At 30.8% G+C, this 25,224-nt stretch overlaps 1 protein-coding gene across 9 annotated transcripts in view; it reads right to left on the reverse strand.

Annotated features, from left to right (window-relative positions):
* Positions 1-25,224, reverse strand: part of Kl-3 (dynein heavy chain 8, axonemal kl-3) — a 207,218-nt gene that overhangs the window by 180,147 nt on the left and 1,847 nt on the right. For 5 of the 9 annotated variants that reach the window (XR_014439390.1, XM_083102472.1, XM_083102466.1 and 2 more), the window contains exons 6-66: positions 25,029-25,205; positions 23,687-23,908; positions 23,367-23,468; positions 23,118-23,264; positions 22,727-23,001; positions 22,317-22,656; positions 21,759-21,985; positions 21,172-21,659; positions 20,933-21,092; positions 20,591-20,802; positions 20,261-20,388; positions 19,985-20,165; positions 19,466-19,803; positions 19,218-19,381; positions 18,802-19,056; positions 18,466-18,706; positions 18,116-18,315; positions 17,813-17,984; positions 17,579-17,724; positions 17,360-17,498; positions 16,976-17,206; positions 16,617-16,822; positions 16,310-16,530; positions 15,939-16,224; positions 15,545-15,683; positions 15,146-15,366; positions 14,873-15,056; positions 14,574-14,714; positions 14,127-14,474; positions 13,858-14,047; positions 13,242-13,387; positions 12,949-13,147; positions 11,231-11,349; positions 10,798-11,134; positions 10,453-10,723; positions 10,160-10,360; positions 9,837-10,082; positions 9,259-9,577; positions 8,912-9,138; positions 8,611-8,833; positions 8,319-8,495; positions 8,060-8,227; positions 7,713-7,928; positions 7,354-7,491; positions 6,986-7,282; positions 6,753-6,908; positions 6,486-6,641; positions 6,285-6,420; positions 5,987-6,138; positions 5,641-5,894; positions 5,092-5,520; positions 4,616-4,892; positions 4,351-4,537; positions 3,992-4,253; positions 3,665-3,904; positions 3,389-3,556; positions 3,129-3,270; positions 2,864-3,053; positions 2,646-2,764; positions 2,402-2,563; positions 1,140-1,312 (exon numbers count right to left, since the gene is read on the reverse strand). Coding sequence is in view for 7 of the 9 variants with exons in the window: in XM_083102472.1 (XP_082958598.1) it covers positions 1,140-1,312; positions 2,402-2,563; positions 2,646-2,764; positions 2,864-3,053; positions 3,129-3,270; positions 3,389-3,556; positions 3,665-3,904; positions 3,992-4,253; positions 4,351-4,537; positions 4,616-4,892; positions 5,092-5,520; positions 5,641-5,894; positions 5,987-6,138; positions 6,285-6,420; positions 6,486-6,641; positions 6,753-6,908; positions 6,986-7,282; positions 7,354-7,491; positions 7,713-7,928; positions 8,060-8,227; positions 8,319-8,495; positions 8,611-8,833; positions 8,912-9,138; positions 9,259-9,577; positions 9,837-10,082; positions 10,160-10,360; positions 10,453-10,723; positions 10,798-11,134; positions 11,231-11,349; positions 12,949-13,147; positions 13,242-13,387; positions 13,858-14,047; positions 14,127-14,474; positions 14,574-14,714; positions 14,873-15,056; positions 15,146-15,366; positions 15,545-15,683; positions 15,939-16,224; positions 16,310-16,530; positions 16,617-16,822; positions 16,976-17,206; positions 17,360-17,498; positions 17,579-17,724; positions 17,813-17,984; positions 18,116-18,315; positions 18,466-18,706; positions 18,802-19,056; positions 19,218-19,381; positions 19,466-19,803; positions 19,985-20,165; positions 20,261-20,388; positions 20,591-20,802; positions 20,933-21,092; positions 21,172-21,659; positions 21,759-21,985; positions 22,317-22,656; positions 22,727-23,001; positions 23,118-23,264; positions 23,367-23,468; positions 23,687-23,908; positions 25,029-25,205 (12,968 nt within the window). In the remaining 2 variants the exon portion in view is untranslated. Of the gene's footprint in view, positions 1-210; positions 550-1,139; positions 1,313-1,666; positions 2,294-2,401; positions 2,564-2,645; positions 2,765-2,863; positions 3,054-3,128; positions 3,271-3,388; positions 3,557-3,664; positions 3,905-3,991; positions 4,254-4,350; positions 4,538-4,615; positions 4,893-5,091; positions 5,521-5,640; positions 5,895-5,986; positions 6,139-6,284; positions 6,421-6,485; positions 6,642-6,752; positions 6,909-6,985; positions 7,283-7,353; positions 7,492-7,712; positions 7,929-8,059; positions 8,228-8,318; positions 8,496-8,610; positions 8,834-8,911; positions 9,139-9,258; positions 9,578-9,836; positions 10,083-10,159; positions 10,361-10,452; positions 10,724-10,797; positions 11,135-11,230; positions 11,350-12,948; positions 13,148-13,241; positions 13,388-13,857; positions 14,048-14,126; positions 14,475-14,573; positions 14,715-14,872; positions 15,057-15,145; positions 15,367-15,544; positions 15,684-15,938; positions 16,225-16,309; positions 16,531-16,616; positions 16,823-16,975; positions 17,207-17,359; positions 17,499-17,578; positions 17,725-17,812; positions 17,985-18,115; positions 18,316-18,465; positions 18,707-18,801; positions 19,057-19,217; positions 19,382-19,465; positions 19,804-19,984; positions 20,166-20,260; positions 20,389-20,590; positions 20,803-20,932; positions 21,093-21,171; positions 21,660-21,758; positions 21,986-22,316; positions 22,657-22,726; positions 23,002-23,113; positions 23,265-23,366; positions 23,469-23,686; positions 23,909-25,028; positions 25,206-25,224 lie in introns of those variants that run through there. The other 4 variants (XM_083102462.1, XM_083102457.1, XR_014439391.1 and 1 more) reach the window with 4 other exon arrangements.

A 25,224-nucleotide genomic window follows, 5' to 3' on the forward strand; every position in this document is an offset into this window, starting at 1 on the left:
ATATGTCACAAAAGCTGTTCACTCTGCGCAGAATATTTGCAGCATCATTGTGCATCATATAAAATAAATCAAAAAATATTGAAAATCAAAGCTTTTTTGTCACATGTAATGCTATTCATTGTACGAATATTTTGCGAATTAATATAATATTTATTTACGTGCGAAAGAACGTGTACATGAAAAAGGAGGAAAAAAAGTAAACACTTCATCGAAGGAATGCGCTTTGTTTCGGGATATATCAATATACTCGCATTTCGTAATTCGATATATGTATACGTATGTTGCATATTTTAGTCAGAATATCAATTTTGTAAATCAATACGAGCATTGCCGCGCACCAAGATATTCCAGGTAACAAAAGCAATTTGGACTATTCCCCGTGGCAAATGAGGCGCCTCTGATTAACACACATTGGCTCAATTACACGGGTTAGCCGAGGGAACACGAAATTGCCTGCTATTAACGGTGGCGCGAGGGTGGATAGACATACGAGATATATCAGTCGGATAACACGACGATACGTTGAAAGCCATAGAACGTAATGGGATACTGCGGAACAAAATGTTTCGCTATTTTCTTCCTTTGCGTTAATTTAGGCCGTCGACGTGTTTGGGCGCGCAATTATTCGCGGAGGTAAACGGCCGAATTAACGAAAGGCGAAAGTAACAGTGCTTTTAACAAGTTTGGCAAAAGACTTTAAATATCCAGAGTAAAGAAATTTAATAATGAATAATTCTTAAGAATTTTCTTAAATTTTTATAATTTCTAAAAAAATGCAAAAAATGCTGTAAGTGATGTATTGGATTTTAGAATGCATATCACTTATTAGGAAAATTATTTAAATCATAACCAGCATCGCATTTTTTTCAGAAATTAAATAATGCAATATATCATTTATTAGGAATAATTATTTAAATCACAATGAGCATCACATTTTTTCGCAGATCATGGTTTCTTTAAGAAAATTCTATTCTAAGGAATTATCTATTATTATAAATAAATAAATAAATATATTTTTATATATACATATATAAATTTTGAGTTGAATATTCTATATATATGTTAAGAAAGAGGGTCACAAAAAATAAGATTTTCTCCTTAACAAAAATAATTTGTTTAACAAATGCATCATTACTCACGGTAAAGTATAAGCCGATGAGAAACATAGTTGAACATAGCACATGACAAATAGTATAACAGAAAAGAAAAGGAGTGACACACTGTTCCGTCGTGCTCGTTGCAAATTGGAAAGTTTGAAGAAATTATTATGACACTCCTGCACTGGTATAGCTGGCCGTGTTTCTTTATCACACTGAAACAATAATACGAATGTTTATTATGAAAATGCATTGGATTATACATTTCGCTCAACTTTGAGTAAGCAAGACATTCAAACATATACACTAGGCTGTTTATTTAAAATTCAAACATATAAATATTCACATATATGTATATTAAATTGCTTCCTATATTAATTTTAAAAACTTAATTATAGTGTGATATAGTTTTTTATAGTTTCTTTATATTTACCATCACTTTAACAATCCTCGAAAGCAAAAGATTGCGCGTAATCGAAAGTCGAAATTTAACCTAATAAATAAAACTTGTCCGCAACGTGCGTATTGTAAGATAATATATGAAATAATATAATAATTATATTACTTACATCGTTAATGAAATTATTACAATATCGATTGCTGCTTGCATAATTAATTTGCGCTGGATTGCGATGGATAGAGAACGAATTTCACAAAACACTCATTTCACTTTACGTCGCGCACAATTCAACTCTATTTGAATTATACAAGCATCGCGCTAAGTAGTTTGCGCACTCTGGCACAGAGTGCGCCACTTTATGAGTTGAGTAGGTAATGCAGGTTCGACGTGCGTCGGTAATTTAGGTTCCGTAAAATTATCGTTTATCCCAAAGTACAATTCGCGATAGATAACAGACTCATTTATTAATTAATTCATTTTTGATTCTTGATAATTCATTTTGATAATTTATCATTCCATTGTTAATTCTCAAATTCTTATTTATTTATTTTTTGCTTTTTATTTTGTCTATTTTATTTGAAACATATGCAATTTTAAATTCAGACGCATAATGCGTGGAAAATCTGTAACAGAGAGTTTCAAAGCAATATTGCTTTTATTTATAATAGAATTATTTATTATCACATAACAAAGCGACGCCACGTAATATCCAATAATCAGGACTTTTTATGGTTTGCAGCCAAAGCGGTGTTATTAATAATATATAAGTCCTCTGAGGTTTTTTATACACGGGACACTGCGCAGGGAGAGAAACATTTAAAAATGAGAAATATCTATCTTATTATTTTTAAAATTGTAAACATATAAATATTTTAAAATCTATTAATCATACTCTCATATTTACCTGATACAATTTCGGACTCTTATCTGGAACATTATGTAAGACAAAAATATGTATTACTGGCATTAATACGTAAAGGACTTTATTTGCCGATTCGCACAGACGACTATTTCTTCTATCCCAGCCGGCACCTTCCAGAAATAGCCCATAAACGTAAACACCTTCCTGTTTAACGAATATTTATCGTTAATATTAATTTTTATGCACGACGTTGTATATGTGCGTTACACTAATTATTATTGCATACAGGTGGCGGTGCCTTGATCTCCTCCGCAAGATTACGCAAAACTTCATTATGAAGCGTAACATTATCCAAAGCCCATTTATGAGCCCGCGTTATTTCCTGTTTCATTGCCGTTAAAAATCCTATAAACCCAGTTTTTAATTGAACTTGATATTTTTATAATTATAATTTTTATAATTTTTAAAATTTATCAAGAATTCATTCAACACGATATAGTTTACCTTGTGGATTAAAAAATCCGGTCATCCAAAACTTTGCCGGTCTCCCACTCTGCAGCCAAGTCGAGAATTGTTGGTTTCTTTCTAATAGTTCCGTAAACCAGAAACCCAAGGAAGCGGACTCCCATGATCGAGCTTTCCAGATTCTTGGTATTTTCGCGTCGTATATATTATCGAGAGCATCTCGCAATTCCTTTAATGTATTCGCATTTATTCTTTGTGAAACTGTGCTCTAACAACCGTATAATTAGAACCTTAAGAAAATTACCTCGCTCATTATAATTACGCCTTCTATAGCCAGCAAAAGATCCTTGAGTGTAATGCGAATCAGTTTTATAACTACTTGTATCCTATCGATCTCTTGCTTTAGAAAAATATTCATCGGAGCAGCATGATTCATTGCGCGTAATCTGCGATAACGTTAAAAAATTCGTTAATCATTTTCAAGAAAATAGATCTCGCTTTATTAATCGCTCGAAAAAATAGTTTATAATTAAAAAGAAAAAAAGTAAATAAATTGATGCGAACCTTTCTTTAACTTGAAACATATCGTATAGTGCTGGAACTTTATCTAGCATTTCCTTTGCCTGTCTTGTAACAACTACCTCCCGGGATTCTGCTCCAACAGCACCCGCTTCTTTCGGTTGCACAGATATTATCGTATCTAATACAGCCTGCGTAGTGTTACTCTGGTATCTACAATATAATACACACATTATTTTTCAATTACTTTGGGTAATTCTGCTTATTTGTATATATCTGCTTATTGTAATATATCTATTTCCTTTCGCACAAAAATCTTACGTAATATCTGCATTTGGATGCAAGCCATATACTTGCGGCGGATCTATAGTACTCATGGCATCTATCGCCTTTAGATAATCGCTCACTACTTTAAATATCAAGAGAGGATAACCCTTGTAAAAAATGAAACCTTCCGCAAAAAGCGCATCTGTAAACCATACTTTCGCGAAAGTATTTAACAATCTTTTATCGTAATCGTCCGTAACACGTCCACCGTATTGCACTTCACCTATCATATAACTGTAACAATTATATAACATATGTATAAATAGAAGATATTGACGCCACCGCTAAAGGAAAGAAAGACGATGTAAAATTGTCGTTTACCGCACAATCTGCCAATTTATACCGCGCTTCGGATCATAATCGTTCAAGTGATTATTTATAAACATGCAGGACGCCAACCAGTCCGCCAAATTAAATTCGTAAGGTATGTTCCACCCAAGAGGACCAAACTTCCGTCTCTCCTGAACTATCGTGTGCAAAAAAGACACGGTGTATATTAGCGGTATATATTGCGCGGCATCGCATTGATCCAGTATCTCCTGATTCATGCCGCTATAGGTCGCCAACAAACCAGCGCGTACTCCTAACGGAGAAAAATCATATTTCGACTATCCTGCCCTCGCCATTTTTTTATAAGATGCTGTACTTTTATTCAAAGACGTAAAAATATAGATACCTACCTTGCGGAGGTTCGTATGTATATTTTATAGACATTTGCAGCAAGGAAACGGGAAAATCTTTGTGCGGTTCCGTCGTGATCCATACACGGAAATCCGGATGAGGTGCCTCCATTTCTAAGAGAAAGTTTGCCAATTCCGCCATGTATTCCAAACCTAAATGGCAATTCTGGCATAATGCCCAGAAACCCTGTGAATTGTTCCAATTAATATTTAAGGAACGTTGTACCCTGAAGAATTCTTCTCTCCATATTGTGCATATGTGTACCTCAGTTTTCGCGCTATTGAGTAGTCGACGAGCATGAACTTCTTGACCTTGTCCCATCGATACGCTTCTACAAACGATCTCCATCCTCTTCGCGAGTTGCTCGATACTAGGCGTAGGATCGGAGCCCATACTTAAGAAACAAATCATTGGCGTGTTTGGTCTTGACTCGCTATGCATCACGTCCAAAAGCGTAATCACGGGCTCTGCATATTTCGCTCCTAAGGAAGACGCTATGTATTTCCTAGATTGCGACAATGCTCTGTCCATGCACCAAGCTCTATAAAGCACATTATTTCGCTTAAATTAGTAACACAATATTTGAAATTTTCTATTTAAAAAAAAAATTCGAGAGCAATCTATTGATATTTTAAATTTTCGATTTTAGATGCTTAAACTTTTCAAAATATTTCATGTATTTTATACATTTTTACGATATTTTGCTTGATCTTGATTTTTTAACGATATGAAAAGATTACCTAATTAAGAGCAATCGACGGAATGTGTCCAAAACGTTATAACCATCTGGTATAACTTCCTCTTCTGGTGCCTCTTTGTCGAACCAATGTTTCCAAACTTTCTCGGAAGCGGGTACTTGAGATACAATGTACTGAAATTGTCGCAATGACGAGAGTGCAATCAGATTAAGCCATGTCACATCCGTAATCCATTTGCAAGGTTTCGGCTCGACCGCTTTCAGATCCAGCGCTGCGCCGCCCTTAATAAGATACTGAAACTCTTCGTGCGTAATGCTGCCGCGTTGTAGATCAATTTTTAGTGTCATCAATAAAATGAACATATATTTGTGTATCTCGTAAAGTCCGCGTGCTTTGTACTTAAATATATCGTACGTCAGATACTCGATAATATAATTTATCCTTCTTTGATTAACTGGACTTTTCTCGGACCTAATCAAGAGAATTATGATTCCGTATACATGTCTCAATAAAAGAAAGAGTTGAATTTATTAATATTAAAAATATCTGTCACACATTACAGATCCTTATCCGAAAATTATCTGTATTTACCTATCCATCGAGATATCAAATCGTTCTAAGAATTGAATAAGAGACGTTTGATACATGCAATTGACGTGCGGCATGTCACATATCAGGAAATATAAAACGCTACCACGTGTTGCAATCGGTCGAAATTCTTCGCGTGCTGTATCTATTTTTAATTCTGTATCCTTTGCGATACTGAGCTTTTCATTTATTTCCGCCGCTGTCTGCTTTGTGGTATTTAATACTGACATTAATTCAACGTCTTCTATCAAAGGGCCCTTTAAACGCATGAAAAATGTCATAAAAATGATATTATTAAATTTGTATATTTCGCAGGTATTTAATTAATGTTTCAAAAAAGCATACATACCTGTACGGTTCCCAATTTATGTAAAAGATTCGTTTCTAATTCTTTAATCTTTCTGTTATGTGCGGTTACGTCGGCAATCAATTGCGTTCTTTCTGTTTCCAGGTTCTTCTTTTCTGTCAGAATGACTCTTCCTAAAAGTTGGTCCTCTAGACCTGTAAAGTGTAAGAAAAAAATTAAATGAATAAAATTATAATATTATAATAATGAATAAAAATATAAAATTATAATAAAATTATAATTTAAAAGAATATAAATTTATAAATTTTAAAATTGTACAAAGACTGTAACATAATTTTACCTTTCATGGTAACTGTAAAGTCGATTATAGATGCTCGAGCAAATATTTCGGGAGTATAAGAGGGATTTGGTAACTTTGTCGTGATATAAAGTCTAAAATCCTTGCTAACGTCCACTTCTTTGTCGCCCAATTTAACCTATTACAGTAAATTATGTCAAACATCAAATTACACGTAAAAAAATACGAAAAATATCTTCTTACCTTTAAAGAAGTTCCTATTTTTATAAAATTCTTTTCCAACAAATTATCTAACACTGGATCTAACTCTTCCCCTACATCTTGAATCAATAACGGTCGTCCTATCGATATAGAATCTTCTAAATGATTTCTGAAGTATTTGTGTGTAAACCATGTTATCTAGAAAATAAATAAAGATCTTATGTATCAGATCACTCTTATATTTAATAAATAAAGATCTTATATCAGATCATTCTTATACTGTATTTCACATGTTGCTTTACTATGTACTTGTAAATCAAAATTCATTTCTTTATTTTTAATCCACGTTTTGCCTTGCAATTGTGGATCAATCAAAAGAGGGTATCTTGATGCTTTCGTTACAATTATTCCATTTTGAATAGATAACTCATCGGTCGGCAAATCTTGCAAACTCCAATCGCCGATCTATATCAAATTAAACGTTTCTTCATTCAGTAAAAATTATAATTATATTTCTTACAGCAATTATATTTCTTACTAACCGTAGCTGTATCTGTCAATGTGTTAACTATATTTATGGTAACAGAAATTGGAATCTTTCTGTCTTGTATGAAGTCAAACCATTTCCTCTGCAAAAGAACTCGGAATTCTTGATTGAATGGCCCGCAGTAGGAAAGAAATCCGGTCAGTACCAACACATCTCCGACAAGACGTTCTGTTTCTGATTTAAATACAGCTACTTGCTCCGTCCATCTTATTCTTTCCCCGGATAATCCTTCAATCATAGCGGTCGCGGTATCCATTTTTGCTTGACAAACTGTAGCTTGGTCGATGATTATCTAATAATGAATGTAAGGCATATGTGTGTATTATATTATTATTTAATGTATCATTATTATTGTTGTTATACTTGTCGTTCCTGTATCACGGCATCAAATTCACTTTGCACGATTTTTAAAGCGTCGTCTTTTTCTTTCAGCAGTCCTTCGGCCTCGAGCAAATTCTTGTTGGCTTTTTCATATTTACTTTCTTGTATAACAAGATTTGCCTACAAATTTTTCTCATTCTTATTATATACTTTTTAATATTATGTATTTTTATTGACGTTAATTAATAATCAATGTTATTTTCAAGTTTAATAATTGAGGGAAAAGAAGGAGAGAAAATATTACATACTTAAATATAAAGCATTGTATTTTTAATTAACTAGTAACTGATAATAGCTATTTTTTATACCTCTATTAATGTTTATTAATTAAATCATTATACCTTTAAAGGTAGCACGTCTTTATTTATTTCATAGAAAGCAACCATAGAGATAGTCCACTGTATGAGACCCGCTACGTCTCCGCAGGCTTGCTTCGCGGCTTCGTAAGTGTACATATGATAATTTAAATATGGCATCATTAAATCGACAGTTTCAGCATTGATATTATCCTTCGGAAAGTTTTTTAAATTATACAAAAATCTAGTATCAGCCATGACCTACAAGAAATGTAAATAATGCATGGCTTAAAATAAGAAAGCATATGTTTTTTTATCTTAAAATTTGTGATTTTTTTATCAATTAATATAAATAGATTAAATATCAATTAAAAATTAGTACATATATTTACTCTTAATGATTCTGCCCATGAAGGTGTTAAAAATTGATGTTCGTAATCGGGTTTGACTGGTTCTAGCTTTCTTCTAAATAGGATCAGAACGCAGTCCATTATGAGTGTAATTAAATATGGCGGCTTAGCCAATTTACGAACAGTAGAGATATCTGCTGCTTTTATAGTCTAAAGTATATGTATGGCTTTCAATAAACATTTGTTTTATAACAAAGACGTTTGAGATTAATAACATTAATTATTACTTATAATGCATCACCTGTAACGCAGCTTCAGCTTCTAACAAGGCAGGCTCCGCGGCTTTCAATTTTTGTTCTGCCACAGCCTTATCTTTCGCTATCACTTGTAGAATCGCTTCCGCTTCATCTTTCGACACTTGCACTTTTGCTTTCATACCTTCAGCTTCTCTCTTTTTCTCGTTCACAGTAACAAGAATCTAAAAATATTATATTATTATAAAAAGTTATTATAAAAAGATAAAATTATTATAAAAAGATAAAATCACAAAATCGAATAAAATTGATATTTTACAGAAATATTCCAATGCTTACCGCTTCCACTTGAACATTTTTTGCTGCAATCTCTTCTTGATTTTTTTCCAATTCTTTCCGTAATAAATCAACCTGAGCTGCAGCGTCAATTAATGTGCTCAAACCACTAGTCATACGAGAAACAAGCGTATTAATGTTATCCAAACGTTGCTTATACAGCGTTTTATAGCTGTCGAGAAATGTTAAAAATGATTTTGGAGTCACATATATTTGACGTCGAAACCTGCATTTATTAAAATTAAATTAGATTAATCATATATTTTTATATACAAACATTGAAATAAAAAAAAGAATAAGATACCTATCGAAATATTCTACACAGGTGTCGCTTACGTCATCTTGAATATCACCTACAACTTGCATTAATTGTTGCTTTACTTCTGGGCTACATATAACTTTGTATTTGCCTAAGAAATGTTCACCGACTGCGTATAATGCGTCTTTTGGCCATCTTAAGAACCAATTTATTGTACAACCAGATATAAGGGCAGGAAATTTTAATGCTCGAGATCTAAACTTTCCACCGACCTGTGTATAAATAATTATTAATTTATTTAACTTCAACTAACTTAATTAAATTTATTTAGCAGGCTGAAATAAGAGATTCAAAAAACGCAAATCTGTAAGAGCGATAATAAAAAAACTCACTGGTGAAAAGCATAAAACGATATGCAAATTATTTCTCGCTTGCGATATAAAATAATCATAAAGGTTGTCTTGTGTCGGTGGTCGTCGGGGATCATCCTTTTTCATTAGCGGTGCGACAAATGTCAAAATGTCATCTAGCTCGTCCTTAGGAAAAAGATTGGCCACTTCGCCGACGCTTAGCACATTATTTATATATTCTAAGAATGCTTCGTCTTTTATTTCATTGTCCGTGAAAATAAATGTGATCCCTTTGCTGCCAATACCGGCAGTGCGATATAATTTTCGCAAATCGTCCATCAAGCTAGCTACATTATAAATCCTAAAAATATAATTACATATATTACTTTTTCACAGATCTTTATTCGTACTTTATAATATTCGCGCAATATTGTTATAAATATATATATATATATACATATATATATATATATATATATATATATAAAATAAGGATTTCATTATATTTAAAAAATAAAATCAAAATTTATTTAAATCTCATAATATTTCTCGTAATTATTTCACGGTTTCCTTCTTTTAGGCATGATTATATAAATGTTTAATAAAATTCTAATACTTGCCTAGATAACGTTATTTGGAAAAAAGTAAATCCTGCAATGAAGGATGCCAGTCGTGTTAGACTTTGCTTTCCGGAGCCTCCGATACCCACCAGCAATGCATTGCCTCTAGGAACTCCAAGTATTCTCGATATTCGTATTAAGTGCACTAGAGCATCATGAAAGAAGACCAAATCAAGACGTATGCCGCGAATGTATTCATTAAATTGCTCCATATTTTGTTGAACTTTGGTGATAATGGTATCGTAGCTACGAGAGACGTGAAAACATTAATGTAATTCTGTTTTTGAATCGATCGGATAAAAATCTGGAATCGGAAGCTATACCTAGGTATTTCCTCGTAAATCTTAGGTGCCTCTAGTACAAAATCTTCCGGCTCGTCGCCTGTCGGTTCTGGTGGTTCGCGCAAAAAGTCAACAAAATACGTCTCGATTGGAGAGTAATATTGAAAATCTGGACCTAAAATCTTCTCCGCAGTCCGCCTTAATGTATTTTGAAACCATTCTTTATCGACAGCATTGGTGAAGCTAAAAAAAAAATAGAAATTCATTATTGTCGCGCCGCGATAATTAAGCGAAAATATTTTAAGAATATTAAGATAATTTGAAAAATAACGAACCGATCCGCTATCACGCGTGTGCATTCGTGCTCCCATAATTTCAGCAGCGTCGTTATAGATTCGCATTCGGCTCTTTCTATTCTAAGTAGTCCCTCCCAAATACGAGACAGATCACGCAAGTTAAAAACGTAATGGAATTTTGCTGGAGTCGGTAACATTTTCACTTTCGTTTGCTGCCATAATATTCGTGTCAATGGTATTAGCTTCGGCAAGAAATTGACGATGATTTCGGAGAATCTTGTCGTGCAAAAGTAGCCTTGGCCGATAACGCCTGTAATTGTTATAAATTCGCTTGAAAATAAATTATCGTATTTTTATGGTATTTTGTTAAAAACATTCCCTTACTGAAAATTGTATCCATAGATTTATTTGACGGTAATGTACAATTAAAAATATTGAATTGCCGTTTCAATCGCGATGGGATATCGTTTCGTCCTCCACCCGGATGATGCATCGCAGCAAGTAACATAATATCTTGCATAGTACAAAAATCACCCGGTTTATCTAGGGAATAAAATCCTTTGTATTCCATTAACTGACGGACAACCTCGTTTGTAATTTGATCGCCCCATTCGTTTATGGCCGGCATATTTATGTCGTCGATAAAAATGCTCATTTTTCGTCCACCAGGAGGACCGTAAGTAGTACCCACTTGCTTTTCGACGTAACTCTCGAATACGCGCTGAAAGGAAAAAGTTTTGCAATAAAATAATTTAGAACATAATTATATAAATTTTCAAAAACTTCAATTAAAAGTTTGTTAACTTGGAATTATTACCTGAACCATATTAGGCGTGGATGCTGAAGAAAAATTAAAAAACTTATTCAAATGATATTCGGGATCATGCTTAGACATGTAGCTTTTCATCATTACGCTTTTTGCGGTGCCCGCTTCCCCTATTATGCAATTAATTTATATTATACTATACAGGGTGAATTTTAATGGTTGTGTCAATCTTTTTATCATGCGGGAGATTACCGACCGCAAATGTAATAAATTGATCGGTACATAGATGTCAGATAATTGGATCGACCGTATCGAAGGCCGGGATATGTACAATTAAAGCAAGTTAAGGGGATCCTAAAGTGACTCTTTTACCGATATAACATTATATTTCTTTTTGTATCGAAATCTTTTTATTAATTGCACAGAATAGTAAATGCTTCTCCACGATTAAAGTACACACAGAAACAAACCGGGAACCCCCGATTTTATGTTAAAAACCAAAAAAAATTGAAAAATCGTAAAAAAGTCGTAACAATATTTGCTTAATATAAAAGTTTTGCAGTTTGTATGTACAAAATAAGATAGGTTCCCGCTAGATATTGCACGAAGGAATATAAATAAACTTTTAGAAATGAGTTTATTTATATTCCTTCGTGCAATATCTAGCGGGAACCTATCTTATTTTGTACATACAAAGCAAATATTGCTACAGAAGCCGATAAAAAAATTGTAATTTTTCAATTTTTTTTGTTTTTTAACATAAAATCGAGAGGTTCCCGGTTTGTTTCTGTGTGTACTTTAATCGTGGAAAAGCATTTACTATTCTGTGCAATTAATAAAAAGATTTCGGTACAAAAGAAATATAATGTTATATCGGTAAAAAAGTCACTTTAGGATCCCCTTAAAAGCTGAATTTATGTGTGTAGTATGGATTTATTTTTATTATTAAAGCTACGTATTTATTATTATTATTATTATTATTATTATTATTATTATTATTATTATTATTATTATTATTATTATTATTATTAAAGCTACGTATACATATTCGATATATTAAAGCAGTAAGAATATATATTTAAAAATTTAGTTCAAATTTAACACTTTAATGTTTCATGTAAAACTTTATTTCAAATTCCGCATTTATTTTTATGGTAAATTTTTATTATTGTTTATATGCTAAAAATACGCAGCAAAAAATTTTCTTCCTTCTTAAATTAAAATTACGTAATTATTTCATAAGAATGTATTTCTCATGAAACAATTGCGTAATTTTATTTCAAAAAGGAAGAAATGCTACATATCTTTAGCGTATAAAACAATAATAAAAATTTATCATAAAAATAAATGCAGAATTTGAAATAAAGTTTTACATGAAACATTAAAGTGTTAAATTTGAACTAAATTTTTAAATATGTATTCTTACTGTTTTAATATATCGAATATGTATACGTGGCTTTAATAATAATAATAATAATAATAATAATAATAAATACGTAGCTTTAATAATAAAAATAAATCCATACTGCACACATAATTTCAGCTTTTCACTTGCTTTAATTGTACACATTATATCCCGGCCTTCGATACGGTCGATCCAATTATCTGACATCTATGTACCGATCAATTTATTACAATTGCGGTCGGTAATCTCCTGCATGATAAAAAGATTGACATAACCATTAAAATTCACCCTGTATAATTAATGTTAAGATATAATGATTCACATTTAATTGAGCCAATTATCGAAAACATGCTAATTCATTTACCTATCAAAAGTACTGCTTTTTCCTGTTTCGCGATAATATCGATTAGGTATAACGTTCTTGTATTATCGACATTAGGCACAAGAATAGTATGGTACTCCAAAATGCGATCTGGAGGATATTCGAATTCTGACACCATTTTACTCCAATGTATCCACTTTCCATCATCCGATACCAGATACTCAAAAATAGTTTCGTCTTCCTATCGAATATTTATAAGTCGTAAGAGATCAAGAATGCTGTATTGTTTCAGCAAATTAAAAATAATATATCATAAAATTATATATCATACGAACTGTATAACTTGGCCATCTACAATTTGATTCGTGATTTACAAGATATTCTTGCAACGCGAGTCGCCCGTCGAGCTCCAATACAGCACCAAGGCTCCACATGAGAGAGAACAAAAAGAGTTTCTCGATATGACGCTCAGGCAATATTTCTGTAAATTACGATTTTAATTAAGTATTCAACAAGTATTTTGTCAAAGATTAAAATCTAAATATAAATCTTAGCTGATTTTAATCTGTTGTGTAGATTATACGTCATATTATTAGAAATACTAACATGGCAAATTAAGAAAGAAAAGAATATTAAAATTAGAAGAAAATAATAAAAATTATATTAAATATTAATAATAAAAATAATATTAAAATTAAAAGTGATATTATAAAATAATAAAATAGAATAGATTAATAAAGTCATATTATGTATTATATTAAATATTAATAATAAAAGTAATATTTTAAAATTAAAAGAGAATATTAAAAATTACAAGCATAAAAAAAGATGAAACAGAGAAACAAGATAAATATGGTGTGATAAAGTGTGATAAAGTTTGTAATGTTGATATTGTTTAACCATTTCTATTAAATAAATATTTGAATATAGAAGAGAATATCACATATTTACTGGTTGGATCAGAATTTCCGATATTCAAACCTTCCAATAGGTCAATACATTGACGTATATAAAGCGCTTCTAAAAGCGTCATTTTAGCATGAAGCTTTGTTTGAACAAATGTATGCGCATCGTCATATATTTTATGAAACAACATTCGTAACACTTCGGCTTCATTGGTGGAACATTTTTTAAGCCAACCCTATAAAAAGTATTGCAACATCGAAATGGGCTTCCGCACGTAAAGTATCGCTATCATGAAAACCCCAGATTCGTATTACCTCTAAAATTGAATTCCATTTCAACACAGAGGCACTAACAAAGACCATTCCCATGCGCGATATGGTCGCCGGAGACGCGTTATCCACATTGTCAGGTTCGAACACTAATTTCGTATTCGGTGCCATTACAATGCGATCTCCATTTGCTAATGTCAACGTTTTATTGTCGTCCAGGACGGAATTTAAATTTTCAATCCATACTGCATCGACAGGACCGTCCAATACGATCCATAAATTCTCTGTTTTCTTCGCTTGCATGGATCTTCGCCATATAGTAGAAAATATACCATCCGTCCAATCGTTCGTTGCAACATCGAGTTTTCCAAACATTTGAGATGCAGTTATCGCCTATCGATATTTCTTTTGTATTAACTCAGCGAAAAGTTATTTCTACTTTGAAATGCTTCATGAATAATGAAGAAATATTTTTAATTCACAAATACTAACTTTTGGATTCATTCTAATTTCCTTATGCGGTATACCCATTTCTGTTAGAGCTCTCATCAACGCCCACATGCATCGCGTTTTACCAGATCCCGTTGGTCCCAAAATCATCAAACCATGGCGAACGAGCGATGTTTCGTACAGCTAGAAAGGAAACACTATCGTCATTTATTTTTCTCCAATGATAATATAATTTATGTTAATTTTGCGTATATATATCGCACTAGAAAGAATTTTTCTCTCTCAGAAAAATAAATATATGCCAGAATATCATATACATATGTTAAAAATATCAGACATACCTGTACAGTTTTTAAATTCCATTCGCTATGATTCATTATGCCAAGAGCAACTGTAGCGTTAGCAATCGCTTTCTGTAATTCTTTATACGTCTTTGTTGTTAGCTTAATACCCGGAAACATATCCTCAATAAGCGACATAAAAAGGGACTCATCTTCGTCTACCAATTTAGACAGATTCATATCACTGAAGGAAATTAATGCGAAAGTATATCACCCCTTTCTGTATTCAAATAATTTCTCAAGACAAGATTGTAACAATTGTATGTTTTGTACCGTAATACCCTCATAAGCGTGGTCTCTTCGGAATCGGTGGGGTGCGCGCGCTTTTGAGCTCCGAGCGTGCGTAAACACGATAAAATGTTTCTTAATCCGAAATCATAATGCACTTGTTTGCTGAGCTGCTCCTCGCATAATTTATACAACGTGAAAAATTTTCGCGATAACACTATGTTCTCTTTGAAGCCGCATGCAGCAAGTTTCACTCGCATTATGATCTGTGCAAACGGGATTAAATTAAATTCACGCAGTGTAGCTATGATATTTCAAGTTTTATGCAAATTTTATGAATTACAAATCCGGTTTCTCTCTATATCCGGAAGTTAGCTGTAATGATTTAACATACAAAAGAGAAATAATAATAGTAATAATTTTATAGTAATAATTTTATTGTACCTGTCTATCAGGAACCATCATAGCCACGCTTCTGAACTGTATTTTCAAATTTTCCGGTAATTCCTGTCGACCAGCATATCCGGGATTCATTGTAATGAATATTCCTAATTCGTAATTGAGTTTATATGTTTCGCCATCACTGCAAATGAAGCTTGTATCAGTTTGTTAGAAATTTAACGTTGTATATAATTTTAAAATATAAATGCTATTCAATAAATTGAAATATATTAATGATTGAATAACTTCAAAGATGAATAAAATGAGCAAATTAAACAGAAATGATAGAACATTATACGAAGGCATGAATAATATTAATGGAGAGATATAAATTTTTCTAACATAAAATAACAAAAATAATTTTATACAATAAATAATTGAAAAACTATTTTCGTACCTAAACAAGAAACTCATTTTTCGTTCTTTTCGCGCGTTAAGTACGATTGCTATCTGTTGTGCGGCAACGGATAATACTGGTAGATCAATTCGATTAAATTCGTCAAAGCATCCCCAGCTACCGGATTGCGCCAGTCCCTTAAATATCCTGCCCAAACCTCGAAAGTCCATTTGATCGGAACAATTAAACACAACAACGTATTTTCCTAGCGCTTTCCCCATGTCTTTCGTTGTTTCTGTTTTACCCGTGCCAGCAGGGCCCGCGGGAGCTCCGCCGAAATTCATCCCTAAGAGAAATATTTGCAGGGATGATAATAAATAACAGAACGTAAATAATGATACAAATGCCATCACACTTTTCGCGAATCATACCCACAGCCTGCGCTAGCGTTATGTAACATCTGTCTGTAAGCGGCGTAATTGCGAGACGATCTGTGCAACCCAAAAATTCATTTTGATAAATAAACTCGACGTCGGTTATTTTAATTGTGACCTCCTCTGAGTCGTCGTTGTAATAAAATCGACACTGCTTTAACCATTCGAAATCGTGTAAATTTCGAATTCTGAGACGACACAGATCGTCAAATATGTCTCTGAAAAGATATACTTAGGCGATTTATTTTCAGCGATTTTTATAATGTAATTATTTACACTAAAAATAAATATTCAAAAGCAATACCTTTGATGCACATGTATTGTTATTAAACATTCATACTTTGCTCTAGAATAACTGGTAAGATCTTTAACCGTTATTTCTATAAGACTGTTTAGCAAATCTAGAAACCACTGATTAGTTCTTTTCATTATTGTCCTGTCACGTTTGGCTGTCGTGACTGCTATTTCAGAATCGCGCGTCCATAAAACTTGTAACGCTAATAAACCCACCTGCGGAAAATAAAAATATGATTAAAATTATATATTAAGTTAAATATAAAATTACATATAAATATATTACATATTTGAATTTTTACTTTAATTATGTAAATAATATAATTTTTATTTTAATTATACGACATATTTATATGCACATCATCTTACTTGTAAAACAGAGTTTTCTATCAATGACAAGATGTCAAATTCAGGTGCATAAAATGATTGCAATCCTAATGAAATTACGGCACCAACGGATTGTTGATGGACCATTAACAAAATATTTAGCCAATTCTCTACACCTCCTATACATGCAACTTCTTTTTCTAACACTATTTCTTCATTTTCTCGCGAATACATTGCAATAATCTTTTCATACTCTTTTTCGGAAAATTTCAACTATATACAAAATATAATAAATTCATCATATATGCATACTATATAAGATTACATAGATGAGAACAATTATTTTTGTAAAGTATACGGCAAGATGATTATTATGCATCTCATAATTATTTTATTTTATTGGTGCATTAGATTTTATTTTATTACCTTTGCTATATTATCGAAAAATCCACCAAGATAATTCTGTATTGTATGGCAATCCGCTGCTTGTCCAAGTATCTCCAACATGGTAGGATCTGATATAAAGCAGAATCTCGGGAAAATAACTCGTTTGGTCTCCAGATAGCTATATTAGTAGAATTTGTTGATTAGATTTGACAATTGAATTCAACTATAATTACTTTATTTTGTTGATAATATGTATACCCGCTAAGAGATTTCTGGTATAATTCTAATTGTTCTAATAAATGAGGTAAAAACTGGCTCATAGTTTCATCTCCAGTACACGTTTCTACCGCGTTTAATTTCTCATGAGCGCGAAGCATAAGCTTGACCCAAGCTTTGTCAATAGTCTACATAAATAATAATAAATGTTTCAATTATTTTTAATTGATAAAATCGCAATTTAATTGATCATTAACTCTCTTCATCTTTTCTTACATTAAAACGCTTCGCTTCAGTAGGCAATTGCTTTGATATGTCACCGCCGATAAATACTGCTTCCAGATAAGCCCATAAATTCTGCACCGTTAACCATTTCACCAATATTTCTGACGTATTACTAAGCTTAGTCTGCCATAATTGTATCTCTTTTTTAAACGGTGCGTTGTAACTGCATAACATTAAATTAAAAAAAAATATATATGTAGACACACACACAGAATTAATTATTTCAAATATATAATATATTTCATTATATGTGCATATTTATATATTTCGATATTAAAAATGTATTTTTCATACCGATTTGCCAGCAAGGAACTTATAATCATTAAACTGTCTTCAAGCTGTGTTATTATTTCAACCGTTTCAATACCTTTTAGCAATAATTCACCTCTTTGCTTGAAGCTGGCAAATTGCAGATTCACAATCGCCCAATCCGCAATTATCTGCTTCAATTTGATTTCGATATCTTGTTCCTTCACTGCACTAATACATATGTCCTATAATGCACAAATATGCCATTTACTTCTTACTTTCTACTTCGCAGAAAATATTGCAACGAATTTAAACATTTATTAACAATTAACAGTTATTAAATATTGCTATTAAACTATTTATTTATAAACAGCTATTAAATTGTTTAAATATACCTCCACATCATCTTTGTATTTTAACAATGGCGCTTGCATAACGTTTGCTAAGGTAAAGGTTTCAGATTCCACATCAAAAAAATATTGACACAGTTTAGATAATTTCTGCCAATGTCTGTCTTTCATAGCTTTATTAGCCATCATCTCTAATAATGGACACATCTCATTGAAATCATCGATCTTCTTCTTTAGATCAATATATGCGGGCCATTCTCTCATAGCTTTCGGTAATCTTCGACATCTAAAGAAATGTTATATATATTTTTTGTGTAATATTTTATTACAAGAAATTTATACAATTAAATTATATTATAAATAAAACAAGTTTTCTCTTACTTGTTTTGGAAATTGGCTAATTCAGTTTCAATTGCCTCGATATCAATTTCAGACCATGGAATATCATAATAGCTGTCAATAGTACGCATAACTTGTAAGTACAATGTATACAACTTTTGCAATAAATGAATTTCTTTTTTTCTCTGCTGCAGAGCGGGATACTCCGTTACTTCTATACCGAATAAGCTTTCACCACTGCTATAGGTTTCATATCTTTCCCATAATTCTTCAAAGCGTGCTTGGAACAGGATAAGTCTTAAAATCGATAATGCACGAAAAATGAAATATTATTCATATTGCTTACACATTTCAAATTCTTCTCTTATAAAATATCGATATAATTATACAACTCGAAATATTAATACAATATTAATACAAATATTAATACAATTAAATAATAGTGAAACATATTATACCGTTCGCTGGCTTCTTTTGCAGGTATTCCTTCAACCATCGGACCATTGAGTTCAAAATCAATATCGAATTGAGCCACCTTTATTTTAAGAATTGCAACTCCCTCAATAAGTTCTTTTTTCAATGGTTCTTGCATTTCGCATATAACTGCTTGAACTTGTTTTGCCTACAAAAAAATAGATATTATTCATCATGGAAAAATTAAGAAACATAATAAAATAAAAAATAAATAAAAGCAACAAATTCATACCATATTAAGCATGTTATTAAAATTATATCTCAATCCATCTACTATATCTTGATCTTCCTTCAATATATCTATGTCAAATTTTGCCATCAACATATAAGTTTCCTCAATCAGAATCAGTTCCATGTCTAATAATATAAAATCGTCCCGTATTTCCCCCAAACATTTCATTGCAACTCTAACATCCTCTAAATCTTTAATATGCCTGGAGAGAACTTTGTTCTTTTCAGAAATATAGTCTGTTATAGTTTGCAATTTTTTCTTGTAGGTATTTGATAAAATATTACCCAACGATCTCTTCCACGCATTTGCTTCAACGAGGAATGCTAATTTCAATTTACCTGTAAAATAACTATTTATAGAGAAATATCTAAAACAATTTCTTTAATATATTTATAAATTAAATATTAATATTAATAATTAATTATCATTGATAATTAATTTAATGAGATAGGCATACGTAAAATATACTTGCTAAAACGATTACTAGCTATGATTTCTAGTGATATTATTTTTATATACTCGTATTGATTTGAAGAGGACCAAGTATGTGTCGATCAGGTAAATTCTGGATTTCTGTCATTAAATCTTCATATTCAATAAACTTCTCTTTAATCTCTTGAATAAAAGGTTTGGAGTCGACAAACTTTTGTATTATCTCATTTCTATTCTCTGCCCATATATAAGAATATCGCAAATATGTCTATAAAATAAATAATTATATTTGACTCAAATTATCATACATATGAATATTGCTATAAACATAATTAAATTACACATTATATTAAACTTCTATACATTGCCAACTTTGGAGACATCATCTCTCAACATTAATATTAAACCTTGTAGACTCATTGAGCTCCGTATTATATCTCTGTGATCTGATACAACTTGAAAGTAGGAATTCAGCGGATCTTCTTTATCTACTTAAGATACAAAAATTACAATATAAATAATAAAAAATACGTTATATAATATCTACTTTCTTTATCAGTAATTGGATAATAGAAAGATCTATTTAAAAAGTTTTGTATAATAATGCATTGAAAAAAATTATTATAATAATATATTTCACATATATATTTATTTAACATTTAATTCGAATATTTCACATATAATTTACCTTACCAAGTGTTTCAGCTTGCATATTTGTAGAATATCGTTGTCCCCATATGAACACTTTCTTGTGCGTTTCTACAATACTTGTTATAACTTTGCCAAAATAATTTTGTAATTCTTCTATCGATGGGATGATTATAATATTCGGTATTTGTAAAACAAAATATGTCATCATAATCGGAATTTCTTGCTCTTCTATTTCAAGATCTTCAACTAATACGCTAAAATATAATCCATATAAATTGACATGAATTTATCATCAATATAAAATCACAATATAAATATAGTATAAATATAGTATATAAATGAAATAAACATAAATATATATAAAGTGCACGAATATTAAAATACCTCATAATAGTTGCTTTTTTCTTTAATAAGTCTAAAGAGTTCTTCGTACACTTTACTAAGGCTTCTATCAATTTGTTATTGAAATATGCAAAGAGCTCTATACAATCATTATGCACTTTATTTATTTTAATTTTATTCGTTCTTTCGATATGACCAAAGCCTATTTGATTAAATCGTTTCTTAATTATAGCACAGAATAATGGGCAACGTCATAATTATATTCTGAAAAAATATAATACCAGGTTCGAAAGGTCCCCGTATGAATTTGCTTTCGGATCCCATTTGTTTTTGAATTTTTTCGGGATCCATCCACTTATATTTAGTATCTTGCACGGTAGGATCAGTTATAAGATCCATAAATTTATTAATAATCGTGAAAACTGCTTTCTCCGCTGCCGAAGATTTTATCTCCAAGTCAATTGCTATTTTATCTCGAAAAGCTATGTTATCGGCTAAGAGTTGTTCTGGACTTTTCGGTTGCTCTTCTAATTGAAATAACATTGTTTCCGCAATAGACTCAATTACTTCATCCACTCTCGCTTCTTTCATATCTGTCACTTCCTTCACAAATATCTTTGCATTTTGAATCGCTTCCTCTATATTAGCGCATACTTTAGGGATCTTTAACGAGGACCATGTAATTACTGACAGACAAGGATAAAAAGCAATCTCGAGGTTGACGAGTGCAATCTTCATTAAATTTAAAAATACGATCGGGATAGATTGTCTGTACGCACAAATAATAAATACATATATATATATATATATATATATATTATATATATAAGCTTATATCAATAATTAGGAATTAAATTTATATATATACCTAAGGGAATCATTTCTCTTAAGCAATTTTTTCATTCTCTCGTAGGATAAAAATATATTCTCTTTACAAAACATTAAAATTTGTATAAAATCCGGCACTTCCAATCCAAATTTAGACATATGCTCCGATTCCCGTATCACTTCATATATGTAAATATCGAAATTTAAACAATACTTATTTGTTTTTGGGTGACGCACAAGCATAGGTGATGATAATGCAAGACGAATCTAGAAATTATATAAAAATATATCTCTAAATTATATCTCTAAAATTATATCTCTTTTAAATTTTAAAACCATAATACTAATATATATATGTATATATACATATATGAACAATTTCCAAATTTTGTTATCTTTAAAATTTTACTTTTTTTAATTCTATATACCCATAACACATTCTAAATTTTTTTTATATAAATCTCGATTAAAAAAGTATTGTATCGATTAAATCTATCTTTCTTTAAAGAGAAAACAAAAAAAGATACATTTATCTAATTCCAGATTGCAGATTCTAGACGAATATCTCAATTAATTGAAGTTTTAATATTAAACTTACAATGTTAGCCGCATCATACCACGCTTTGTGATGTATTAATTCATAATGAATAAACGCACTAACGAGTGCATTATATATTTTAATGCATTTCTGTACAGAATCATGTGTAATTACTCTCTGATGCGATTTAAATATATTCATGGGAATCTCAATACGTTTATACAATTGCCGAATCCATAGAATTCTACCAGCGATGGGTGGAATGTTCCTTGATATAGGTGGATCAGATCTATTTTCATTATATTTATCGCGAATATCTTCAATTTCTCGTTCATACATAGAGACAAGTTCTAAACACTTTCTATCAATCCTCAGTTGCTTGAGATTTAATTTTTTAAATCTGAAGAAAAGAATACAATGGATTACATGATATGTGACGAGAGACAAAAAAAAATTTACACATATACTACCTAGCTATCACTTCTAAAGCCTGTGTTATATTTGGTGCAAGAGAAATACAATTATAAAAGAACGTTCTAAGCTCCACATCCATCTCCGCTACATTCTTCTTAAATTCATCGTAATCAGAATCAAAATATGGTTTTCTGTGATCCAAGGGATCATACTTCTGCGATGCAATATTTTTAAAGTAATTTGTATATTTTTGCGCGTATGTGTCAATTTTTTCTATGGTCGAACTTTGTAAAATGGAATACATTCGTGTTGTTTCAAGGATATCCATGATCTATGTTGTAAATTGCAAATAAAAATTATAATAACATGAAATATTATATACACACATATATATATATATATATATATATATATATATATTTTTATTTTTATTTATTACTTACTCACTTTTATTATTCTCGTCTTAAAAGTGCCAAACTTTCCAAAAACATACATTTCGGATACCTCAAACGGTTTCTCATCTGGAGATTCTTCGACCATTTTGCACATATCATCGTAACATTTATGATATGTCTCACATAGCTTAATACAATCCTGCATAATGTAATTACACTGATTTTATTGTTTTAATTGTAAGATATCAATTAAGAAAAAAGTATAGACGACATTAATTTTACATTTTTGTTTAATTTTTACCTTTATTTTAGATATCATAGTATGCTTCGACTCATCCCAAATGCTCAGTTTTCCATCCTCTGTCAAATATGCTTTACATGCCAATATCATTTGATTTGTTATCTGAATAAAGATTATAAATCAACGTGATATAATAAAAAATAAATAGTTTATGATATACTTGATTATAATAATACATTATAATTTGTTTCTGTTACCGTAATTTTTAAAAAATAATTTGATGATTAAAAAATTACGAAAATTTTGTTTAATTTTTCGCAATTAATATACTCAAAATTTAAATATTAATAATATAAATTATTTATTTTACAGAAAAATACCTTTATATATACTGCGGTTACCATCTTTCTTGTATTAAAAAATCGCGAGGTAGCATAAATCATTCTTATTGCATACATGAGAGCGGGTAAATAATCTCCAATTTTCGTTGGATCTAATCTGTACAACGGTTGTGTAAACTTTTCTAAGGCGTATAAGTATTTAACGTTATCTTGTGATAGAATATGTATCTTTGTCACATGATCTTCTAATATCTTCCATTTCTTTATATAAAATTTAATCAATTAAAATTAATTATATATATATATATATATATATATATATATATATATATATATATATATATATTATATTGATAATTTATTAATTCTTTTCTCAATTTTTAATATTCCATTTTTCAATATTTCTAAAAACTTTCGTTTTCCTTACTATCCAACAATATTTTTATTTCACATATAACACAACATTCAATTCAATATACAGGGTTTGCCAAAAGTGTGGAAACCCCTTAATATTTCGAAAAATACGCATTTTTTAAAAAAATGTTTCATACAAAAGTTATAGGGTTTTATGTGGCGCATTACACAGCAACATTATTATGACCTCGAATAGCGTTGTCAAGGTTATGTGAAGGTCACCTCCAACTTTTTAAATGGGACACCCTATATGCTTTTGCATATTCTTGTAGCTTATCTCGAGAGCTTTCCAAAACACTATAATTAAGTTAGTTTTCATTAAGTACTTTCCGAGTTATGAGGCTTGAAATCATTTCTTAATTTTACATAAACCATAAAATATCTAGTAAAATATTCATTTTTCGATTATCTTACCTTAATACTTTTATGTACAAAATAATGAGAGGAATCAATTGGTGTAAAGAAAAAACATAGTTGTTTCTAAGAAAAAATATGTAATTTGCAATTAACAATTACATATTTTTTTTTAAAAACAACTATGTTTTTTCTTTACACCAATTGATTCCTCTCATTATTTTGTACATAAAAGTATTAAGGTAAGATAATCGAAAAATGAATATTTTACTAGATATTTTACGGTTTATGTAAAATTAAGAAATGATTTCAAGCCTCATAACTCGGAAAGTACTTAATGAAAACTAACTTAATTATAGTGTTTTGGAAAGCTCTCGAGATAAGCTACAAGAATATGCAAAAGCATATAGGGTGTCCCATTTAAAAAGTTGGAGGTGACCTTCACATAACCTTGACAACGCTATTCGAGGTCATAATAATATTGCTGTGTAATGCGCCACATAAAACCCTATAACTTTTGTATGAAACATTTTTTTTAAAAATGCGTATTTTTCGAAATATTAAGGGGTTTCCACACTTTTGGCAAACCCTGTAGTATATTACAAATTTATACCTTAATAAGTTTTGATTTTGCTTCTGTTAATAATTGTATAAATGATTGAGTATGAGGAGACTTTATGTGACTTATTATCGACGAAAATTGAGCGAATAATCTTCTCCAATATGCAAGTTCCGCAGATGGTCCTATAGTTTCAGTTTCCCTCCGTAATTGTTGACTTTCAACAATAGCCTAAAAGTAAACATTAACA

This window comes from Camponotus vicinus, unplaced genomic scaffold (assembly GCF_025532165.1).
Source record: "Camponotus vicinus isolate PSW18456_S1 unplaced genomic scaffold, iyCamVici1.0 SCAF_1, whole genome shotgun sequence".
Taxonomy (NCBI): domain Eukaryota; kingdom Metazoa; phylum Arthropoda; class Insecta; order Hymenoptera; family Formicidae; genus Camponotus; species Camponotus vicinus.